The following is a 21,161-nucleotide window of genomic DNA, read 5'->3' as shown; positions in this document are numbered from 1 at the left end:
GTACCTCTTTGAGCTCTTAGCACTGCAGTGTGCACTCCGGGCTGTGCAGGCCCAACCAGCACCACTGCAGCCCGGTTCAGACAAGGACGTGAATGAGTGCAGTTACGGAAAACCAGGGCACAGAGGAGGGAACTGCGATCACGCAAATAAGCCCGCACAGCATTCCAGATCTTCCAGAAATGACTTGGGGTATGACAGCAGGATTAGGCCTTTGCAGCTGATGCAGATGAACTCCAGGGTACTTGAGGACTGCTTTAAATGCCTGTATCTGGACCACCTGATGGTCTGTGTGTGTCTGCATGACACACATGACCTGCACCCCAAGAACAGTTAGATGTTTAGGGGACAGCTTTCACTGGGAGCCATCTTGGGTGTCTGTTCCGCACAAAAAGGCACAAGAATATTAAGTGCGCAATGGATGCGTCTTTCCTTCTGCGCTCTCATCAGCATCTCTGCCCACGTGTCATGGCTTCCTCCACAAAAGAGGGGTGTTGCAGCCAGTCGTGCCGCTTATCTGGTTAGTTCTTATTGGCTCGTCCCGTGTTTTTGCTGGCCATGGCCTGTTACTGTCTTTTCTATTTCCCTTAATGGCATGGCTACATTTATTTCTCAAACGATGGAAGTCAGCCTGGGTGCAGCTTTATTGTTGTTTGTATGCTTTGCTGTGAGCAAGCAGGGTATAAATTTTCCAAACTAAATATTCCTTGCACGGAAGACTGTGCAGCTGCCAGAGATGCGGACGTGTCCCCCGCTTCTTTCCATCGGCTCCTGCATTTCACAAAGCAGTGCTGGGAAGAGGCTGCTGGCCACCCCTTGTTGTCAAAGCAAGGGGTTGCCAAGAGTGGGCTGCTGCTGGCCAGCCGTGCTTCCGGGCACCAAGCGCCACCCTTCCATGGCTTTTATTTCCCTAGCCTTGATGGCACAGGCGAGCCCCTTAGGCAGCCAACTGGATGAGAGCTGGCCTCCAGTCTGAGCCCAAGTCCAACTAAACGTGGCCGCCTTCAAGAGTGGCCACGTTTAGTTCTGCAGCCAGAAAAGCACCAGTGAGGCACCCCTGGCTGCAGAACCCGGGTGCCCAAGGCAGCAGAAGAGCAGTGGCCCAGGCTGCCTCCTCTTGAGTAATGTGCACCGCGTAAAGACGTCACCAGGGTTCTCAGAGATGCTGCTGCAGGAGATGAATTCCCAACCCATCTGCCTGCCAAAACCCCACCATACACTGACCATGCCTGGGCGTTATCTCATATAACCCCAGTCCTCTATCAGCTCCATTGGCTTCCCATCGAAGTCCGGGCTCAATTCAAGGTGCTGGCTATTACCTATAAAGCCCTAAATGGCTTGGGACCAGGATACCTAAGGGAACGCCTTCTTCCCTATTTGCCCTCCCACCCCCTGAGATCGGCAGCAGAAGCCCTCCTCTGGGAGCCCTCTATGAAAGACATTAGGAGACAGAGTACCCGGAGGAAGGCCTTCTCTGCGGTGGCGCCCATCTATGGAATGCGCTCCCCAGAGAGGTCCACCTGGCGCCATCACTGTATGTTTTTCGGTGCCAGGTCAAGATCTTTTTATTCAATCAATATTTTAATATGTATTAATTGGATTTTATTGTTTGTATTTTATTGGATTTTCAGCCAGCGTGGAATAGTTAATTTAGTTAATTTATTTTATTCTGATTAATGTTGTAAGCCGCCCAGAGACAGAAGTAATGGATGGCATACAAATTAAATAAATAAATAATATAATATAGGACATAGGAGGCAGAGGTCATCAGAACTGGGGAATACATTCTTGCTAGGTCACTTGGGCTGCCAGCATGCCAGATGCATAGGGTGGCCATGAGTCCTACCTCAGAGAGGACAGTCCTCTGCTCGTTTGAAGGGCTGTCCAGCCCACAACTTTGCCTACCCACACAACGGCATTCCACCTCCACCTCGCAACACTTTCCCTGAAGAAGTGTGAGTGGAGCTGCACCTATGGTCTTCTTGGTGCCAGTCCCAAACTCTTGCATTCCCGCAGGCCTCTTAGAGTCACTCAGTAAGCATTGCTTTTCATCGCCTCTGTACTGTTTTCCGAAGAGTGTGTTCTTTGTGGCATTGTGTTGTTACAGTGGTTTTTGTTGTTGTTGTTTGTTGTATACTGCCTTTGTATCAGTGAGGTTGAAAGGAGGGCCCTGTGAAATAGTCTTAATACAGAAGTAATTTAAAATGGTGGGATGTATTGTATTTCTCTTTCAATTATAATTACTTCTAAATTTACATATATGCATATAAATCACTATGCACATGTTATTCAAATAGTCATTCACTGTTTTGGTTGTGCAGACAAGAACCTCTAGCATTTGCCAAAATGCCCTCTTCAACTTGCCGGTTGCCAGTTTAAAATACAAAACTGGTGGACCAACTTCCTTCAGAAAAGCTTGCCTACTGTTACTGATTCTCTCCTTAAAGAATTCTGGATTAAATCATTTTTGCAGCCTCAGTTCCCCAGAAGAGAGACTGAAAACCTCTCTACTAACAGAGATAGAATTCAGGTGGTATTGTAGGGGGTGTGGTCCAGCCCAGATGTTGACCTGCTTTCTAATAATTTTAAAAAAACCAAAAAACAATTTCAGATCACGTGGACTCAGAGTTGCTGCAAGAATACAGCCGGTACCTGCCCCGTGACACAGTCATCTTGACAGTAAAACTGGGCATCCTCCTGGCCGTGCTGCTGACGGTACCCCTCATCCATTTTCCTGTAAGTAGCTCAAACCCTTGATGGCGTTTGCGATCCAGGATGTCGTGATGGCCACCCATTTGGTGGGCTTCCTCAGGGGAGGTCAGTCCTGTGGGCACCCGTTGCTGGGGAACTCTGGCGGGAGGCTGCTGTTGAGCGCATGTCCTGCTGCCGGGTTCCGTGTGGGCAGCTGGTGCGTGAACAGAATGCCGGACTGGGCGGACCCTGGCCTCATCCAGCAGAGCCCAGGGTTGCATCTTGTCCGTCGTGCTATGGGACCCCAAGACTTGATCCTGGTGATCAGAAGTGCTCCTGCACAACTGAAAGGAAGGTCAGGGGGCGGGGTTTCCGCTTGTGCTGAGTGGAGTTCAGGCTCGCCATCCGGGTATGCTTCAGGACTCCACCTAGAACCAAGCTGGGAAGCGGGCAAGGATGCATTCCACAGCCAAGATGAGCGCTTCAACAGTTCCCACTCTGGAAGTGTCTCAACCGGCCATGATCACCCTAGTCCCAGTTGCATCCCCTTTGGATGGCCATAACACTCTCCAGGTGAGGCTGCCTTCAGAAACGGTTCGGCAGCTTCAGATAGTCCAGAGTGCTGTGGCCAGATTGCCGGCCGAGGCTCCTCAGAGGGACCATGCAGCTCTCACGCCTTTGCTTGCTACTGGCCTGTTCCGAGACTGCATTCAAAATGCTAGTTATGGCCTGTGAAGCCCTGAAGACCACATTCTGTTCTCCCAGATGGTCCTCTGGAGACTTCCGCAAGCAGGTGCCTTTGGTGGTGATGGACCAGAGGGCCCTTTGCGTGGCCTCGCCCAGTGGTGGAAGCCCCTGGCAAGGGAGGCTTGGTGTACTTCCTCTCTGCTGTCCTTCTTCCAACAAAGAAACAGTGCTTTATTCAATAAGACCTTTGGCCTGTAAGTGGGTCTGTCGGTTTGCATGCTGGTACCCCCATTCCCACCACATTTTATTGTATTTTAACAGGTTTTTACTGCTTTAACGTACTTCAAGTGGTTTTTGCAGACTGCGCTGCATGCCTTATTTTGGCAGGAAGACAGGGTATTAATCAAATTGATAAATAAATATGTACATAAATAAATATAGTGGCAAACATGGCTGGGAGGGTGCGGTTACCCTCATATCCTGCTTGTGGGTTGCCCACGGGCAGTTGGTTGGCCACTGAATGAACAGGATACTGGTCTAGAAGGGCCTTGGTCTGAAACAGCAGGACTCCTCTTATGTTCTTGTGCTGGTCCATCAAAATTAACTCTTAATTATTTGCAGTTCTTCCCATCTAGTCTTGGCTGTCTCTCCGTTTGGCAAGTGGCTCATGTTTGCTTATGTCCACTTAGCAGCTTCAGAGGAATGAGCCATAAACCGCTATGCTAATCTGTGGCTTTCCAAAAAGCAACAGGAGTTTTACATTTGAGCTGACTCACAACATCGATTGCCATCTGCAGAATGTGATATTCCTAAAATTTACTTGATTCCCTTCCCCCGACCCCCCTCATGCTTGGTTTTCAAGCAAGCATATATTTTAACGAGTAAGCAAAAGTCAGCAAAAATGGAGTCTTTGCTATTGATTTCCTGCAAGTTCAGAACGTGTTTTTCTCCCTCTCTCATATTACTGGAACCCAGCATCGTCCGCGAGGACAGACAGAAGGAAGCGCTTCTTCAAATCTGCTTCCAAAAGAGGCAGTGACCGCCCCTACTTTGGACGGCGTTAAAAGGGCCGAGACAAATGCATATGGAGGAGAGGGCGGTCAGTGGCAACTGGCCAAGATGCCTTAAGCTGTCCCATCCCCTAGAACAGCCCTTGGGGCAAATGCGTTCATTGTCATAGAACAGTAGATTTGGAAGGGGGCCGAAGGTCTGTCCGTTCAGCTCAGGACTCCCAGTTAAACCATCCCTCTCACTGAGCTGTCCAGCTGCATCTTGAACGCCTCCAGGGTGGGAGAGCCCACAGCCCTATAGGTCATGGGTTCCATTGTCGCACCGCTCTAACAGTCAGGACATTTCCCCCTGCTATCTAGCCACAATCTGGCTTCCTGTCACTTGAGCCCGTTATTCCATGTCCTGCACTCTGGGATGATCAAGAAGAGATGCTGTCCTTCCTCTTTGTGGCAGCCCTTCAAGAGTGCTATCATATCTCCCCTCCATCTTCTCTTCTTGAGGCGGAACATGCCCTGTTCTTTCGCTCTCCTCACAGGGCTTTGTTTCCAGTCCCCGAATCATCCCTGTTGCCCTCCTCCGAAGCCCTTCCAGCTGGTCTGCTTCTTCCTTAAACTGTGGTGCCCAGAACTAGACACAGGACTCCGGATGAGTCAAGGGGAACTAGCACTTCACTTGATTTGGAAGTGATGCTTCTATTAATTCAACCTACAATCGCGTTTGCCCTTCATGTGCGCGCAAATTGGAGTTTACCGCTGGGTCTGTCCTGGACAAGGAGCTACAGCAGCTCCACGGGTTCCATCCAGTTTAGGTGTGCACTGAAAACTTGCAGTGTCACTTCACTTTCTCGAGAGGCACCAGGCTGACCCTTGATGTGTGTTAACAGCATCTTATTTTATCATTAGCAGTGTACATGGGACATTCCTGTTTGGCTTGGTTTTGCTTTCACACGATGAATGTAACATTTTGCCTTTGTCCATGAATTACAAGGCTGATGTGCTTTCCTGTTTGTCTTTTGACTTCCACAGGCAAGGAAGGCTATAACCATGATTTTCTTTTCACATCTTCCCTTCTCCCTGGTGCGCCACATTCTCATCACGTTGGCACTCAACACAACTGTTGTGTTGCTAGCAATGTATGTGCCTGACATCAGACAGTTTTTTGGAGTAGTAGGTAAGGTCCCCCAGTCCTGTATGTGTCCGACTTGCATCCGCCGCTCTCACTGTAGCAAGCAAAACATTGGCACATCTTTTTCCAGGTTCAACCACATCAACTTGCCTGCTCTTTGTATACCCGGGGCTGTTTTATCTTAAGATCAGCACAGAGGACTTTATATCACGACAGAAGCTTGGGGTAAGATACTACTCTGACTTCTTTTATTGAGATTTCTGCTGCCAGTGTGGGAAGTAGACATTGTTTTAGGAGCCAAAAGCAGATGCTAAAGCTCAAAGGCCTTTTTCATGGCTGCCATCCCAAGAAACTAGTTCTCAAGAAAACTGGGCACCCAGTTTTCTTCTGTGAAGAAAAAAACCAGGGCGGCATCCAGTGACATCATTCTGCAAAGTCATAATGTGCAGAGTGCCACCAGAATCTTTCTGTGGCGGAAGCAGTTGTGACTTGTGCCTACATAAGTGCAAATGGTTGCAGAATGTTGCACAAGTACAATCCACTTGTGCAAATGTCACTTCTGTTGGTTTCTCCTCTGGTACATAGTTTAGAATTCCCTGCTGCAACCCAGAGTCATTTGCGAGAGCTGAACAGCAGGGTTGGATATTGCCCACAGATATCACCGCAAACAGTGGGCATTCCTGAATGCCAAGTGAGGCAGTACGAAAAGGCCGAATGCAAATCCTTATGATGTTGCACGACGCTGCCTTCCGCCACATCCCATCAGCCTGTGACCTCCTACATGCCGGGCGCTCACTTCGCCAGGGAAATCTTGGTGCCTTTCTGAGAACAAGCTGTTGGAACTGTGGCATAAACTTCTCATGTGAAAGGCTCATGAAGCAAACTGACGGCGGGCTTTTCATACGCCAGGCCCCACGTCATTCTTTTTTTGACGAGACCATCGGATTTGGCAAACACCCTTGCCTTGTCAAATACCTGTCCTGAAGGTTACTGTTGCCTCACTCAGCAGAGAAGGCACGTTCTTTGCTGACATCATTTCCTAACCTGTAAATTCAGCTTAGTTGTGTGAGCGGGTGCCTTTTTCGCGAACACATCTGCATGTACTCAGGAACTGCATTTAAACGCAGCCGTTTGCATCTGCCACCCGCTAAGCCAGAGAATGATGGTTTTCTCTCCGGTTTGATTAACAAAAGTGTAAATTAGTTTCTGCTGCTTGGGATTTATCTGCTTGTCTTTCTTTCTTCACAGGCATGTGCGCTGCTAGTTTTTGGCCTCTTGATCGGCCCTCTCAGTTTAGCACTAATCATTTACAATTGGATTCATCCATGAAAGAATTCCTGCCTCGAACTGGGCATGACAACGGCAGCCCCGGTGGAGATCTCCACCAATGTCTTACATAAAATTACCCAGTTAAATACGGAGCTTTGGAAAACCATCACGAACTGTACTGCAATTCAGGTTTCTCTTCACTCGAATAATCCCTGCCATTCTGCAAATTTAGCCTGGAGCTAAAGAAGATTATAGCAACGACTCTGCCCTTGGACTGTCTCTCTGCTTTGGCATCAAGGCACATGCTTCTCTACCCAGCGAGCAGTAACTCCTGAAACTTGAAACACTAGTGACATTGCAGGAAAGCAGCCCTCTTCAGCCTGGTCACCTCCAGACATGTTGACCAACAACAACTAGTCTGTGGTTGTCTGGGGATGCTGGGAGCTGTAGTTCTGTAGTTCTTGAAGGCAGCAGGCTGGGGAAGACCATGCCATGTTCTCTAGGCCCAGCCTTAGGTGCCATCACAAAGCCGAACGAGGTGCCATCACAGCCAAACTGTGCACGAGAGAGTTTGCGGGCTGGTGAAGTACCCAGCTGTGGACAGGTTATGGCTCCGATCCAGCAAGACAGGTGGTCTTCCAAGAAAGCTCTTTTGAAAATGGCTGAAATTGCACCCCAGCTGTTGCTGTCGGTTTCGCAGAAACTGTTTGCAAAGCTCCTCCCACTGCCTTATCCCCAGCATGCTGGGCCTAAACACGCTGGCCCAGCCTCGGTTGGATTACAGTCCCTCATGCAAGACAATTTACCGTTGAGCGGAGAAGTAAAAAAGGGCACGGGTTTACCTTGCCTGCCCATCGTCCTGACTTTGCAGCATATTGACCGTGCAATATGTATAGTTTTTATAATAAGATCATGGGGTGGATGCAAAATAAAACTCTCTTCCGTTGAGGTATGTTGTGCGTGGTGAAACCTCCATCGTGAGAGCCTTCCTCAGTGTCAGCACTGGCCTGATTCAAGCAACGCTGCTTGACAGCTCCTTGGCGAGGCTGCATCCCCACCTCCGAAATGCTGCATCGCCATATACGGGGGAGAAGACAATGCTTTGATGGCAGCCCCTCTTCTCCTGTATGAACATCTTGCACATCAAGGAGCCTGTTTAGACTAGAAGCTTTCTCCACATGTGAGCAGGACCCTTACATGTGCGGGTGCTTTTTAAACAAGAACTCTTCATGGTGGTTTGGGTTTAGTACCCTAAATCAGCTGACTTTAGTTTGGGATGGTATCAGATTTCTTAGATCAGAGTTTACTGTCTCACATGCAAAATGGAGAGTGTACCACTTTAAGGACCTTCAGGTTGGATCTGGTCCAGACTTGCCTTCACTGGACTCTTTTACTATTATTACATTGCATTTATATCCCGCCCTTTTTCCTCTTGTTAGGAATAGTAGAGTTTGACGGGGCCATGAAGGCCATTGGGTCCAACCCCCCGCTGTTGCAGGACACCAGTTGCCACCACCACCCAAGGTGGCTTAAATAGCCCCTTTTTATATCCTCACAACAACCCTGTGAGGTAGGTTGGGCTGAGAGTCCGACTAGCCACGACTCAGCCAGCGAGCTTCATGGCCAAATGCTAACCGGAACCCAGACCGTGCAGGCCCCCAGTCCACTGCTCTAGCAACCACACCACCCTGGCTCTAGAATGCTACGTGACCGAAGCGGGATAGCCCAGGGTGGGACGTGTACTGTAATTCACCAGCTTTAAAATTCGGAGTAGAAAAAGCTGGGCTAAGGGAAAGTCCAGTTGCACTGGAGAAAACAGCAAGGTGAAGCTGAGAGAACTGAAGGAAAGTCTGGATTAGAATGGAGGGATGCTGATTGTCTTCAATTTCAACAGCAAGGCTACGGAGATGTTTTTATTTCTCTTTGCACCAAGGCTTTTCAAGTTTGAACCTGACTGTTAAAAAAGCAAACTTCTTAAATAGCAAAAGCTGAAGCCACCAAGGAAGAAAAATGTAGCCCTGAAAGTAAAGAGGACTCCTTCTGCAGCGAGCGCGCTCCAGAAATACTTGGGAGAATTATTTACATGGTTAAGGTGGGGTGAGCAGACTCAAACTTGGAGAAGCTACGCTGTTTTCCTCTAGCGACTAGAAGCCCAGCACTTGGAGCAAAGTATGGCTCGAGAAGGTGGACTGCAGAATAGGATGCCTTTGCCTAGGATTTTTTACCCAGAAGTAGAACCGGAGCCTGCCCACAAACGCATTCCTTTCGCCCTTCTGCACGAGTTCTTGATTTAACTGTCTAATTTAGAGGGGAATTCCTTTTTCTTACTACCTTTGTTGATCTGGTGCAAATCACCCAAAGAGCTACCAAGAGATCCCAGTCCATCTTCTGCCTGCCTCTCCATTAGGGCGTTCAGCATCACAGCCACCTTTACAGCAATCCTATAAGCTCAACCAGAAGGTGCAAGGCACCAACCCCTGCAGGCTGTGCCTCCTGTTGAGCAGGTCATGTTCAAACAGTAGAATCTCCGCCTTGAAACACACTGTCCAGGAAAGTTCCTAGGAGCAGGAAAGCCTCAATGCTCATCTCTTTGGCTTCTTTGTATGATTAAGATGCTGTGCAAGTTTAGACAGAAAACAAGGCCCACAACTTGCCCCTTAGCTGGTGGAGGCATGCTGGGAATTGTAGGCCCCTTTTCTGTCAAAGCTTGCATCCAACTGCACCCTCAGTTCACATCAGAAATGTTGTAGACACCAATTCTATTGTGGTTCTGCCAAAAAGGCCTTCAGGTTTTGCTTTGAACACTTCTGGGCAAACCCCATATTATTCATGGCGTGGAAACAACAGAAATATTGCTACACAAAGTTTTGTTTTCTCAAAATCGACCCAAGGGATGGCTTATAGCTAAATGGAGAAGGCCTTTCATCTCTCTTGTAAATTTTATCCTCAAAGGAAGCAAGCTTCTCTAGAAAATAAGAGCTTAACATGAAATTATGAAATTAAACCTTATAGTGGAATGGCAAGAATTCAGAGCGGAGAGTTCCTCATTATTTCCAGATGGGTGGCTCAAGCTTAAGCTTGGCTGGAAGCTTACAAAAGCAGCACCTTTTGAGTGTCCCCGCGTTGTGTGCCCGCAATTCCTGCCAAAAGCACAAACCCCTGCCTGTCCCTCCACATTCTGTGGGGACACTTTTCTTTAAATGCTTGGACTGCCCATAAGCCAGCCATGGCCTAAAATAAACAAGATCAGTCTCAAACTGCCTTTTGGACCCCCCTGCTCCCCGCACAGCCACCTCCACCCGGCCTGGCCCAAGTCCTGTTGAATGTTTCCGTGATCCTTTAACGATTTTTCCTTTTCCTCCCCTGCTCTCTGCTTTTTGCTCGTGTGGCCTGCTTTACAGAAATCAGTCCTCTCTTTGGATGCCCAGGGACAGCCCACCCTGCTGAGGCACTGGCCTCTTGAAGCCCAGCTTGAGACAAGTTCACCTGCGGGAGCCCTGCAGGGCCCTTGGAAATCCTCATACCTGGACACAGGTGAGGCAGTTGCAGCCCTGATGAGAAGCACTTTATTGCAGTTTAAATTACAGCAATTATTTCTGAATTTGCATATGTTCATGCATAAGAGCATATACAAATCTCTGTCCAGTTTTGGCCCCCTTTTAATGATGTGCTTCCTTTCGGGGGTGGTACCTGCACGGACACCTTACTGGCCTGCCCTCTTCCTGCCACGCTGCCCTTGGGCTTCTTCCCTTGTGCCCCCCAAGCCCCCCCTGGGGAGGGGCTACAGCTGCCGCTGGACCCCTGTCAGGAAAAAAGGGGGCATCTTGGCTTCCTTCACAGCTGCACCGAGTGTCCGTAATTCCATGGCCTCCTCACGAACCATCAGGGGTGCCGGCATCCCTCTTTTTCGATTTGCTTCGATTTTTGACTTGGCGATAACCGTCTTGCTCCTCCAGGAAAGGACTGTGGCCCAGTGGGTGGAATGCACGCTTTGTGGGGAGGGCAGGAAAAGCTGCCTGCGGCTCCGGAAAGCTGCAGCTGCCGGTCCGTGTCGGCAACGCTGGTCTGATTCAGCCAAAGGTAGCCTGCTGTATACCGGCGTTCTACCACCCTCTGTGTAGGTTTCTCTGCTGAGCCCACCCCACCCCACCCCACCCCCATTTCACAGGCTGAGCCCCTCCACTTCTGAACTTCCCCAGCTCCCAGGTGAAAAAGAGAAAGCAGTTTAGTTCCTGCATCTCTTCCCCCACTCAAAGCGCCATCTTTCACCCCATTTTATTTATTTATTTATTTATTTATTTATTTATTTATTTATTTATTTATTTATGGTCCACAAAAGTGTTTACCACAATGAGCATATTAATCTTTGCTGTAATGCCAGATTTGGCAGTGCTTCCTATATTTAGGAAAAGGTCAGCATTAGGCAAGAGACTGAAGCTTTCTTGAAAGAATATGCTAAAGTGGTGGGGGCACAGCCTCTTTTAGGAAATTTAAACCCTTGGAAGATTTATGTTCAGTGGCATCAATGAAAAGAAGCACTTTGCAGTATAAATTTAGGTGAACCATCATACCCTTTCCCTACTTTGAGGGAGATGCTGAGGGGTTGGTTTTTTGTTTTTAACCCAAATCTGGTTATTTACTAGCACTAAAATGTCATGCACATTTAGTGGCAATTCACCAAAGATAATTCAGCAGTTCTGAAATTTTGGAGGGGAGAGTTGGCATTTTACACCCCTTCCTTCTCAATCATTCTATTTAATTTCATAATCTTTGCTTGCCTACAAGTTGCCTAAAATCAGCTAATGCATGCAAAAGCAACTCCAGTTTTTGAAGTGTTCAATCCTATTCATGTCTACTCTGAAGGCAGGCCAACCGCATACACTGGACTCGCTCCCTGGTCATTGGGTACAGAATTCCAGCTGAAAGGAAGGTGCTCCATGTGTGTCCAACGAATTCAGATCAGTACATACGCTAGAGGTCTTGCATATTAAACCAAAGCTATTGAATCCTAATCTTGCTGTCCAGCTCTGGGAACATCCAAATGGCAGTGCCCCTTTCTCCCAACCAGCACTCCTTGGGCGCTTTCCTGGTCTTTGTACAGTTTTCCCCATTCCGAAAACTCCAAATGCTTCTCCTAAGGCCGCGTTAGTGGCAGGAAGACTGTTAAGTTAAAATATTCCAATACTTATTATTCATTTAATTTCTATACCTCCTCCTGTAGCTGACGCTATTTACAATAAAGCGGTTTACAATAAAGTTTAAAAACGAAATACAATAGATAAAATATGAACAATTAAAATTAATTTAAAAGAGCATTAAAAGACAATAAAAATGACCCGGCTAAGAATAAAAGAAAGGCACTTGGCTAATTGTGTCAGGCCCTTGAATAACCAGGGTGGTCTTTAAAGGCTGTCTGAACCTGTGGTGAAAAGATGGCGAATTTGGTGCCAGGTGCAGCAGGGAGGCTGTTCCAAAGTTGGGGGGCCATCACAGAAGAGGCCCTACCCCTAGTTGCCACCCTCCGAAACTCTCAAGGGGTTGGTGCCCGAAGGAGGGCCCCAGAGGCTGAACACAGCGTCTGGGTAGATTGAGGTGGGGAATGCGCAGGGAATTTCCAAAACAGAATTGGGCCCATTGGCAGGAGGAGGTTCCGCATCCCTGATCTCAAGCCTTGTGCATGTTTGACTTGATCCAGGTTGCTCATGGGCTTGAACATGCCAAGAGTGTGGCCCTGTGCGTGCTTATGGGTGAGTCTGCCCCTTTAAGCATGCTTCCCCTATTGAGAAATCTGCCTTAGGACTTCCGGAAGGCCGTCAGTTAAGCCGTCAGCAGAGGTTCACTGTATTCATCTCTGTATTCATTCAAATTGGCTTCTGTGAGAAATATTCCAAGTCCAATTACCTATTACATTATATATTGACTATATGCAAGTAGAAAATAAATAGGCAGAAGTTCTGCTCCAGCTGTGCATTGCATTCATGCATGTAAACGCTCCCCAAAATTCTCTGCCTTGCCTGCGTAGGAGCCAGCGACTGCGAATTGCATCCTAAACCTAGAATAAAGGCCACCTAAGTGCTCTCTTTACGCTCGTGAGGAGGAGTCATCATTGCTGCCTTCCTTTCCCAGGATCCCTTAACTCTCCTATTCGCAGGCTCAGCTGTGCAGATAATGCTCAGCTGTCTTGGTCTGTAGGGTAAAAAACATAAATAGATCACAGATGGCTGGGAGAACGCACCTTGGGCAAAAAGTGAAGACAGCTGTAAATCGGTGATTACTCGTTGCCTTGTCCTCTAGGCCTTGATCCAATTTCCCCCTCCTTTTAAAAGTCACCCGAGAATTTTCTTCTTCTGTGCTTATTTGGAATGGATAAGAGCTACTCATGCTGGATGTTTGGCGCATCCAAGAAGAAGAGCTGAATGCTAGAACGGATTGTAATTCAGGATACTAAGGACTCGGCTGGCACACAGCACAGGGTTCGTGCCGCGAGCAATCGGGGACGGGGGCGATTCAGAGGATCACAACACACGGTTGTTATGTGTCACCAAGTCATCTACTTATGGTGAGCCTGTGAAGGAAGGCCATCCAAAATGTTTTGCCCAATTCACTGTGGAAATTAATGGACGTGAGTGAGAAAAAGAATAATGGATCGATATTTTGGGGCAGTGCTTCTTAATTTTATTAAGAACACAATATTGCATGTACCAGTATAAAATACTCTCAGTCCGCCCAATCTATAACCAGTTAAGTCGAACACAGTCCACTGGTAAATACCTACTAGTAGTAGAAAAACTACTGAATGGTTTCTGCATCCAAGGCTTTTCCCTTCAGTCTTTTTCCGCAGTCAGCCTGCAGGGACTTCCACCAAAGTGATAGTAAAATAAGGACTAGTTGTATGGCAATAGAGATCCACCGAGCTTGGAGATGATGAGGTTGGAGAGAACCCCCAGGCTAAGCTGCCAGTGTCATGGCCTTTTTTTTGAGTGGGGGTGGCTTTCAGGAAGGCCGTTGTGGTTGTAAATACACAGAACCGGAGCTCAGTGAGTGCTGGATCTGAAGCTGCAGAGCTTTTGTCATTTTTCTAGGCTAGCAGTGCCCTCAAATGCTGAGTTATGTTTGCTGGGTAGCCAAAGCAGGATAAAATACCAAGAGGGAAGTATTCGCATACTCAAGGAACTCTACAGGTTGTGCTATTTGTTACCATTGCATTGGATTTTTGTTTGTTTATTTTTCGATTTATATCCTGCCTTTTCCCTACAAAGGGCTCAAGGCAGCTTACATCATTCTCCTCCTCTGTCTTCTCCCCACCACAACAACCCTGTGAGGTAGGCTGGGCTGAGAGTCTGTGACTGGCCCAAAGCCACCCAGTTGGCTCCATGGCTGAGCGGGGACTAGAACCCCGATCGCCTGAGTCCCAGACCCATGCTCTTCACCACTACACCACACTGGCTCTCACCTTTTTCTCCTCTTGTGAGGAACTCATCTCCATTTTATCTCACAACAACCACCCTGTGAGGTAGGACAGGCTGAGGGACTGTGACTAGCCCAAAGTCACCCAGTGACTTCTCAGATCTTCTGGATCCCAGGTCAAACTCTCACCACCGCATCACACAGGCTCTCAGTAGTACACAAAAAATTTTAGGGAGGAAACCATGGGAGCCAAAATCCTAACCCCAAACAGCTTAATGCCCAGCAGCCACAAGATGTCCCCTGCCTGTTGGGGGTGAGAAACCAGCCATGGGAAGAGATGGAATGGAGTCTCCTGTAAGAGGGCATGGCTGGCTGAAACAGTGCACAGGAGAGACCTACCTTGCAACATCTTGTTGCAGGCCTCACTGGGTTCCGAGAAACCTGGTTGTTCTGCCTTCCTGAGGGTCAAATGAGCTGACCCTCACTGTGCATTTTGCCTGGGGTGCAGGGCCCCAATCCCCAAAAGAACAGGGCACAGGTAGGAGAGGTTTAAACTTTGCCTTCCATTTTCTGATATTCATCTCGGCACATGTGCTGCCTCCAGTGATGCCCGTCTGCCTCCCAGAATTACCCTGGATGGAGAGGACGCCTGTTCCTATGTCCCCCAGCCTAGCTTGAAGGGCGGGTGTGTGTGTGTTGGGATGGTTCTAAGCATGTTTCTTTCCACACTTGGGCTCAGAGCATCCCATGATGGGGTGGGGATGGAGGAATGCGTGCACAACCAGCTGGGCAACTTCCCTTCCTCCTTTGGCTCTTCTGCTTCCGGAGGCTGCATAATTGTCAGAATTCAACAAGTGAGACTTTCCCTGGTGTGAAGCGAGTCAGCAAGGGGAGAGCTCTGCCTGCTGACTTCTGCCTCTCGTGCAGCTGTTAAAAGACAGAAATAGCCTCCCAGAAGGAGGAAAGCCACCAGTACATCCGAGTGGGGCGCCCCATAGCCAGCCCAGCAGCCCCGCCCTGCACTGTTTTCTGGCTCGGCTCTTGTGTCCCACCACAGGAGCCGCAATCCTGCGCACAATTACCTGGGAGTAAGTCCCACTGAACACAGTGGGGCTTAAGCCCGAGTAAACATGCATCGGAGTAACCAGGATAGAAGTTCCATCCCTTGGGTTTTTCTCACCCTGCAGCTGCTGACAACAGAACAGCCCAGATGTGGGGGGAAGAATGGGGAATCCTGACTCGGGTGTTCCCGAACTTGTGGCGTTCATAGACACACTTGGAATTTGGGCTGTCATGGGCACTGTCACAAAATGGCTGCAAAAGGAACATCTTGCTTGTCCATCACACACTTGCCAGAGTGGCTGCACCAGTCACAAGACACTCGTTTGCCCGAAGTCCAGCCAGTGAGATGGCAACAAAACACAAAACCATTTAAGAACTCAAATAAGGTGAGACCAGACCTTCGAAACACAAAACTGCAGGAAAGCAACCAAAGAAAGAAGGTGCTAGAAGGCAGCACCTTCCTGTGTGACCAGTCAGCCCCCTAATATTGCCCTTTTTCAGGAAATAAAATCAATCAGAAGGGGCAAGGAACCTATCGGAACAATAAAGGCGATCCCAGCTCTAAATGAAGGTCTTAATTGGATGCAGTATAAAAGGACACTGATGAGTTGGAAAAGGTGGGGAGAAGGGCAAGAAAAATGATCAGGGGGCTTATTATTATAGTATGATCAGGATTGTTATGACTTGTATAAGATACGGGAGAGAAGTGTGGGGGTTTTTCTAGCACTGCCAGTAAGTGAAAATCAATCATTGCTAAATGCTTGGCAGACAAGCATTTAAGAAACTGCTTGCTCCAACGGTGGCTGCAGCCTTTGAAGTCGACACGGTGAAGCGAGGCAGAGGCTGCTCCACACCTTTATGGGCCGATATAATTTCAGTCACGCTGCGGAGCAGGCGGAACGGCAGGTGTGCTGTTCCGCAGGTTTACCTTCATCCCGGAGGGACAGGAAAGAGGAGATCCTGGGGTAACTGCAAGAAACCTTTTTTACGCTACATGGTTGTAATTTTGTCCTGGTGAGTCGCTTTAAAGAGAAGGCCGTCTACAAAGCACCGTGTCCTGGGACTGCTGGGGAAGGGATTGTGTTCTGCACATTCAGAACATAGGGAGAGCCAGTGTGGTGTGGTGGTTAAGAGCTGGGACTGGGACTCAGGCGATCTGGGTTCTAGTCCCTGCTCAGCCATGGAGCCAACTGGGTGACCTTGGGCCAGTCACAGACTCTCAGCCCAACCTACCTCACAGGGTTGTTGTTGTGGGATAAGATGGAGGAGGAGAATGATGTAAGCTGCCTTGAGCCCTTTGTAGGGAAAAGGCAGGATATAAATCAAAAAAATAAATAATAAATTCAGTGCTCTGGATGTTTCCACCGGGCTATGAGAAAAACCATTTCCCGGCTGAGCTTCCAATCCAGGGGTGCGGAACCCATTCCATAAGAAAAGCCATGCTGGGTCGAACCCAAGGTCCATCCAATCCAGCACTCTGTACTCACGGCAGCAAACTCCAGAACTGCTCGGGCAGGATCCGTGCCAGACCTCCTCCTGCCCAAGCCCCTCAGCAACTGCTGTGTGCAGGCAGGCCACCCCTGGGGAAGGAGGGAGCACACGGCCAGCAAGGCTAGTAGCCACGGAGAGCCCCCTCCCTCACCAATCTGTCCAGTCCCCTTTTCTAGCCATCCAGATTGGCAGCTGTCACCACTTCCCACTGCAGTGGATTCCATACTTTATACAGAGTGAAACAGTCCTAAACCTCCTGCCAAGCAGCTTCGTGGGATGACTCCTGGCTTGAGTTTTTGGAAGAGGGAGGAAATCCTTCTCTCTCCACTTTCTCCACAGCAGGCATTATTTTAAGCACCTCTATTGTGTTTCCCCTTCCTCACCCTTTTTCCAAGCTAAGCAGTCCCCGTTATTGTAGCCACTTCCCGCAAGGGAGCTGCTCCAGCCCCACAATCATTTTTCTTGCCCTGCTCTGCATCTTTTCCAGCTCATCAGTGTCCTTTTCCAGGTAAGGCAATCAGAACTGAACCCAATATTTCAGGTGCAGTTGCTCCAAGGAATTCTACAGGGGAAATAAGATGTCAGCAGTTCTGCAGTCTTCCTAACGATGCCCAGCATGGAGTTTGCCTTCTTCGCAGCAGCTGTGCCCTGGGCTGCCATTTTCATCGGGCTGTCCGTCCCAAGATCCTTTTCTTGCTCAGTCACAGTTAGCTCAGATCCCATCAACCTATCCTTGGAATTGGGATTTTTGGGTAGCTGTATGCTACCCTTCCTTGCTCAAAGGGCATTGGCCATTTTGACGCCCATTATTCTCCCAGCCTAGAGAAATCCCTTCGGATTTCCCTTCCAAAGGCTTTTGACAGAGTCCCCCAAGCAAACGAAGCCATCATGGAATAAAAGGGGAGAAGGATTTTGCAGCCGTGGGGGAGCATATCCTAGTGGTGAGTGGTGTGAAGAGGCCAAAGAGGATGGGTCAGATATTCCAGCCCATGTTCACGTGAAGCTTTTGTTGCCCTGAAGCCAGTCAGGAGAGGCATTTCTGCTGTTTAGGATTCTGCATTTTCCAGCATGCAAGAGCTGGAACAGCACCGGGCAGCCCACTGTCAGGGGACGAGCCTTGGTGCACAGCTTCAGGTTCCCCCCCAGTCTGTATGCACGCCACTCCCACTGGCCCTAGGAGCAAGGACAGTTTCCTTGTGTCAGGTCAGGCTGTCCGTCCCCCTCAAAGTCTCTTTCTGTCCCCGGCCTCCTGGGCCCTTTTCACTGGCCAAAGATGCCAGGGACCGAGCTCAGGTGAGCATCACTCCGTGCCCCTCAGGTGATCATCAGGGGTCATTCTGAAGGCGCCCCCTCCTCAGGAAATGAGGGTGGCTGCAAGGCAGTGGCTGTGCTGAACCGGTGCTTGGCCAGGGTAAGGGAATGGATGAGGGCCAATAAACTGAAACTCAACCCAGACAAGACGGAGGTCCTGTTGGTTGGCGGATCGGGCTTTGGAGAGGGTGGATTTGACCTGGTCCTGAATGGTGCAACACTCCCTCTTAGGGACAAGGTCCGCAGCTTAGGAGTACTCCTCGACCCAGAGCTTTCTTTGGAAGCTCAGGTGACAGCGGTGGCGAGGAGCGCCTTCCTTCAGCTTCGGCTGATTAATCAGCTGCGCCCCTACCTGGAGTTCGACTGCCTGGCGACGGTGACACACGCGCTGGTGACTTCCCGCCTAGACTTCTGTAACGCGCTTTACGTGGGGCTTCCCCTGAAGATGGTCCAAACACTTCAATTGGTCAAAATAGAGCTGCCAGGTTGCTGACGGGGACGGGGCATTATGCTCACATGACTCCAGTCCTCCGTCAGCTTCACTGGCTTCCCACTGAAGCCCGGGCCCAATTCAAGGTGTTGATTATGACCTACAAAGCCCTAAACGGCTTGGGTCCTGGCTACCTGAACGAGCGCTTACGTCCGTATATGCCCGACCACCCTTTGAGATCTGCGGGAGAGTCCCTTCTCCGGGAACCCTCCATGAAAGAAATTAGGAGAGTAAGTATTCGGAGGAGGGCCTTCTCTGCAGTGGCACCCAACCTATGGAATTCACTCCCCAAAGAGGTCCGCCTGGCACCGTCGTTACTGGTTTTTCGGCGCCAGGTAAAGACCTTTTTATTTAAACATCATTTTAATTGTTAAAACATATGATCTGGCCAGGGCAACTTCTTCTTCCTTCTCTTTTCTCCTCCTATATTTTTATTTACTTATTTTATACTGATAATTTTATATTTGTAACTCAGTGTATTTTTTGTATTTTTGTATTTAATGGTAATTTATTATGTCCTATTGTATTTCAATGTATTTTATTGTGTTGTAAGCCGCCCCAAGGTTTCGGCAAGGGGCGGCATAGAAATGTTATTATAATAATAATAATAATAATAATAATAATAATAATAATAATAATAGAAGGGCCTTTTTGGTAGTGGCACTCGGACTTTGGAATGAGCTTCCCAGAGAGGTTTGCCTGGCACCCTCTTTATAGTCCTTTCAGTGCCAGGCAAAGACCTTTTTATTTTCCCAGTATTGTAACTGCTAGAATGATTTTAATGGTTTAAAATTTTATATCTGACTATAGACTGTGCTAATGCCTTTTATGTTGATGTGGTTTCCATGAAGTTTAATATTGGTGTGGTTTTATTTGTTAGGCCATTAGATTTTAGTATATTAGTGTTCTATTGCATATTATTGTTTTATCTGATTGCATATTTATTTGTAACCCGCCCAGGGAACCTTAGGGCTAGTGGGGCAGAATAAAAATCTAACACATTAATTAAATAATAAATAACTAATCACTGAGCTAAGTTCTCTGCTATATCCAACTGATTTTTTATTTCTTACATTTCATTGCTATACCACCCCATAGCTGAAGCTCTCTGGGCAGTTTACAACAGTGAAGCCGGGGGTGAAATATTTTGGCCCTCTCAGGTGCTAAACTTTTGCACCAAGATGGATATGACATGGTGGAGTCCCAGAGGGGTAGAATGGTCTGTACCACTGCAGACTGCAGGGGGAGAATCACAAAGTTCTCATCTTTTCTTTTTAATTTGAAAACTAGCCATAGCAAGAAAGGAAGAGCTAGAATTATTTCCCTTTGTTTAAATGGTGGGGATTTGGAAATGGCGCCCACTACTGGCAGTCTCAGGTGCTACAGCCCATCCCACTCCAGGGTTTCTCCACCTTGTTCCGCTGCCTTTTACCCTGACGTGCTAACTTTCTACATGCAGAGGGTTTTTCCATATATGCAGCCTATCCATCATTTTCATAGAGTTTTGGGGTAAGTAATAACACCCAGTAGAACTTGACTTCAAATCAGACCTCCTAGCAGTTCCTTCTGAATATTAAACAGTGGTCCCAGTTTTCTCGAGCCTTGGCAGTTTGTTTAGCAGCCCATAATACACCCAGGCAATTCTCAGCACCTGGTTTGCATTTAAAGCTCATTTGCACATGATGTCACTTTCTTTTATTATTATCAGCCCAGGAAAGGTCGCGATGGGTCACTTGGGGAAGGCTCGTGTTGTTGAGTCTCGGCAGGGCCGCCGTGGATGCTTTAACCATCTGACTCGCGTTTCAATTTTCTGGCATGATGTAATCCGAGGCATGAGATTTATAATAAACTGAACAGGGAGCTACTTGCCTGGAGGCCAATGAGCCTGGCTTTGCGGAACTGCTTTCCTGGAAAACAGGTTGGAAAATTGCAGCGAACGTCATGGGGCAAATCAAAGGCATTGCACAGCCTGGAAGCTGGGTGGCAGCTTCACGAGACGGCGGGCTTCGACGGGAGGTGCGTGTGCTCACTGGGAGCACAGGGAGCGCTCAGCCGGAGGAGGAGCAGGGCCTTCGAGTGCAGTACGAGAGGTCTGCCAAGTTCAGAAGGAAGCAATAGAAGTGAATGGGCAAGGCAAGGCAAGGCCAGGCCATTAGCATTTAAGACGGGTGGCCCAGCCCTGTGCATGCCACCGCATCCCCCCTCCAGCAGGCACTAGAGTTACAGGGTCTTCCTGAGGGTGGCCCCTGTTCCATGGAATCCCACCCTGTGAGTGATCTGGCTGATCCCTTCTCCAGCCGCCTTTAAGAGTTGTAAAAATGGATCTGTTCCCCCAGCTTTCAATTTAAAATTTCAATTTAAAACATCCTGCTGGTGAATGCGTTTTGTATTTGACTGAAACTAGTTTTATGTAGATTCTAGATCTGAGTGATGTTATGAACATGTTTGTATTGTTTGTTTGCTATTTTAAGCTGCTTGGGAAGACCACTGCCCCGAAAGCTGCCTTTGAAGTGGATTGAATGAAAGCAGGAAAGGGAAGGAAAGAGGAATCCAGCATTCGTGGCCACCCCAGCCCTCCTCCCTCCCTAGGGATCCCCCCAGCCAAAGCAATCCCCAAAGC

At 48.5% G+C, this 21,161-nt stretch overlaps 1 protein-coding gene across 2 annotated transcripts in view; it reads left to right on the top strand.

The window, feature by feature from the left end:
- The window catches only part of SLC38A6 (solute carrier family 38 member 6), an 80,468-nt gene that overhangs the window by 55,982 nt on the left and 3,325 nt on the right, over positions 1-21,161 (top strand). Inside the window, exons 13-16 of one of the 2 annotated variants that reach the window (XR_006415329.1) lie at positions 2,609-2,733; positions 5,412-5,556; positions 5,642-5,736; positions 6,760-7,234. Coding sequence is in view for 1 of the 2 variants with exons in the window: in XM_044436408.1 (XP_044292343.1) it covers positions 2,609-2,733; positions 5,412-5,556; positions 5,642-5,736; positions 6,760-6,840 (446 nt within the window). In the remaining variant the exon portion in view is untranslated. Of the gene's footprint in view, positions 1-2,608; positions 2,734-5,411; positions 5,557-5,641; positions 5,737-6,759; positions 7,733-21,161 lie in introns of those variants that run through there. The other variant, XM_044436408.1, reaches the window with a different exon arrangement.

The sequence above is a fragment of the Varanus komodoensis genome, unplaced genomic scaffold, assembly GCF_004798865.1.
Source record: "Varanus komodoensis strain SLA01 unplaced genomic scaffold, ASM479886v1 scaffold3, whole genome shotgun sequence".
Classification (NCBI taxonomy): Eukaryota; Metazoa; Chordata; class Lepidosauria; order Squamata; family Varanidae; genus Varanus; species Varanus komodoensis.
Note: the sequence above shows the minus strand (reverse complement) of the source record. Positions and strands in the feature narration are given on the sequence as shown.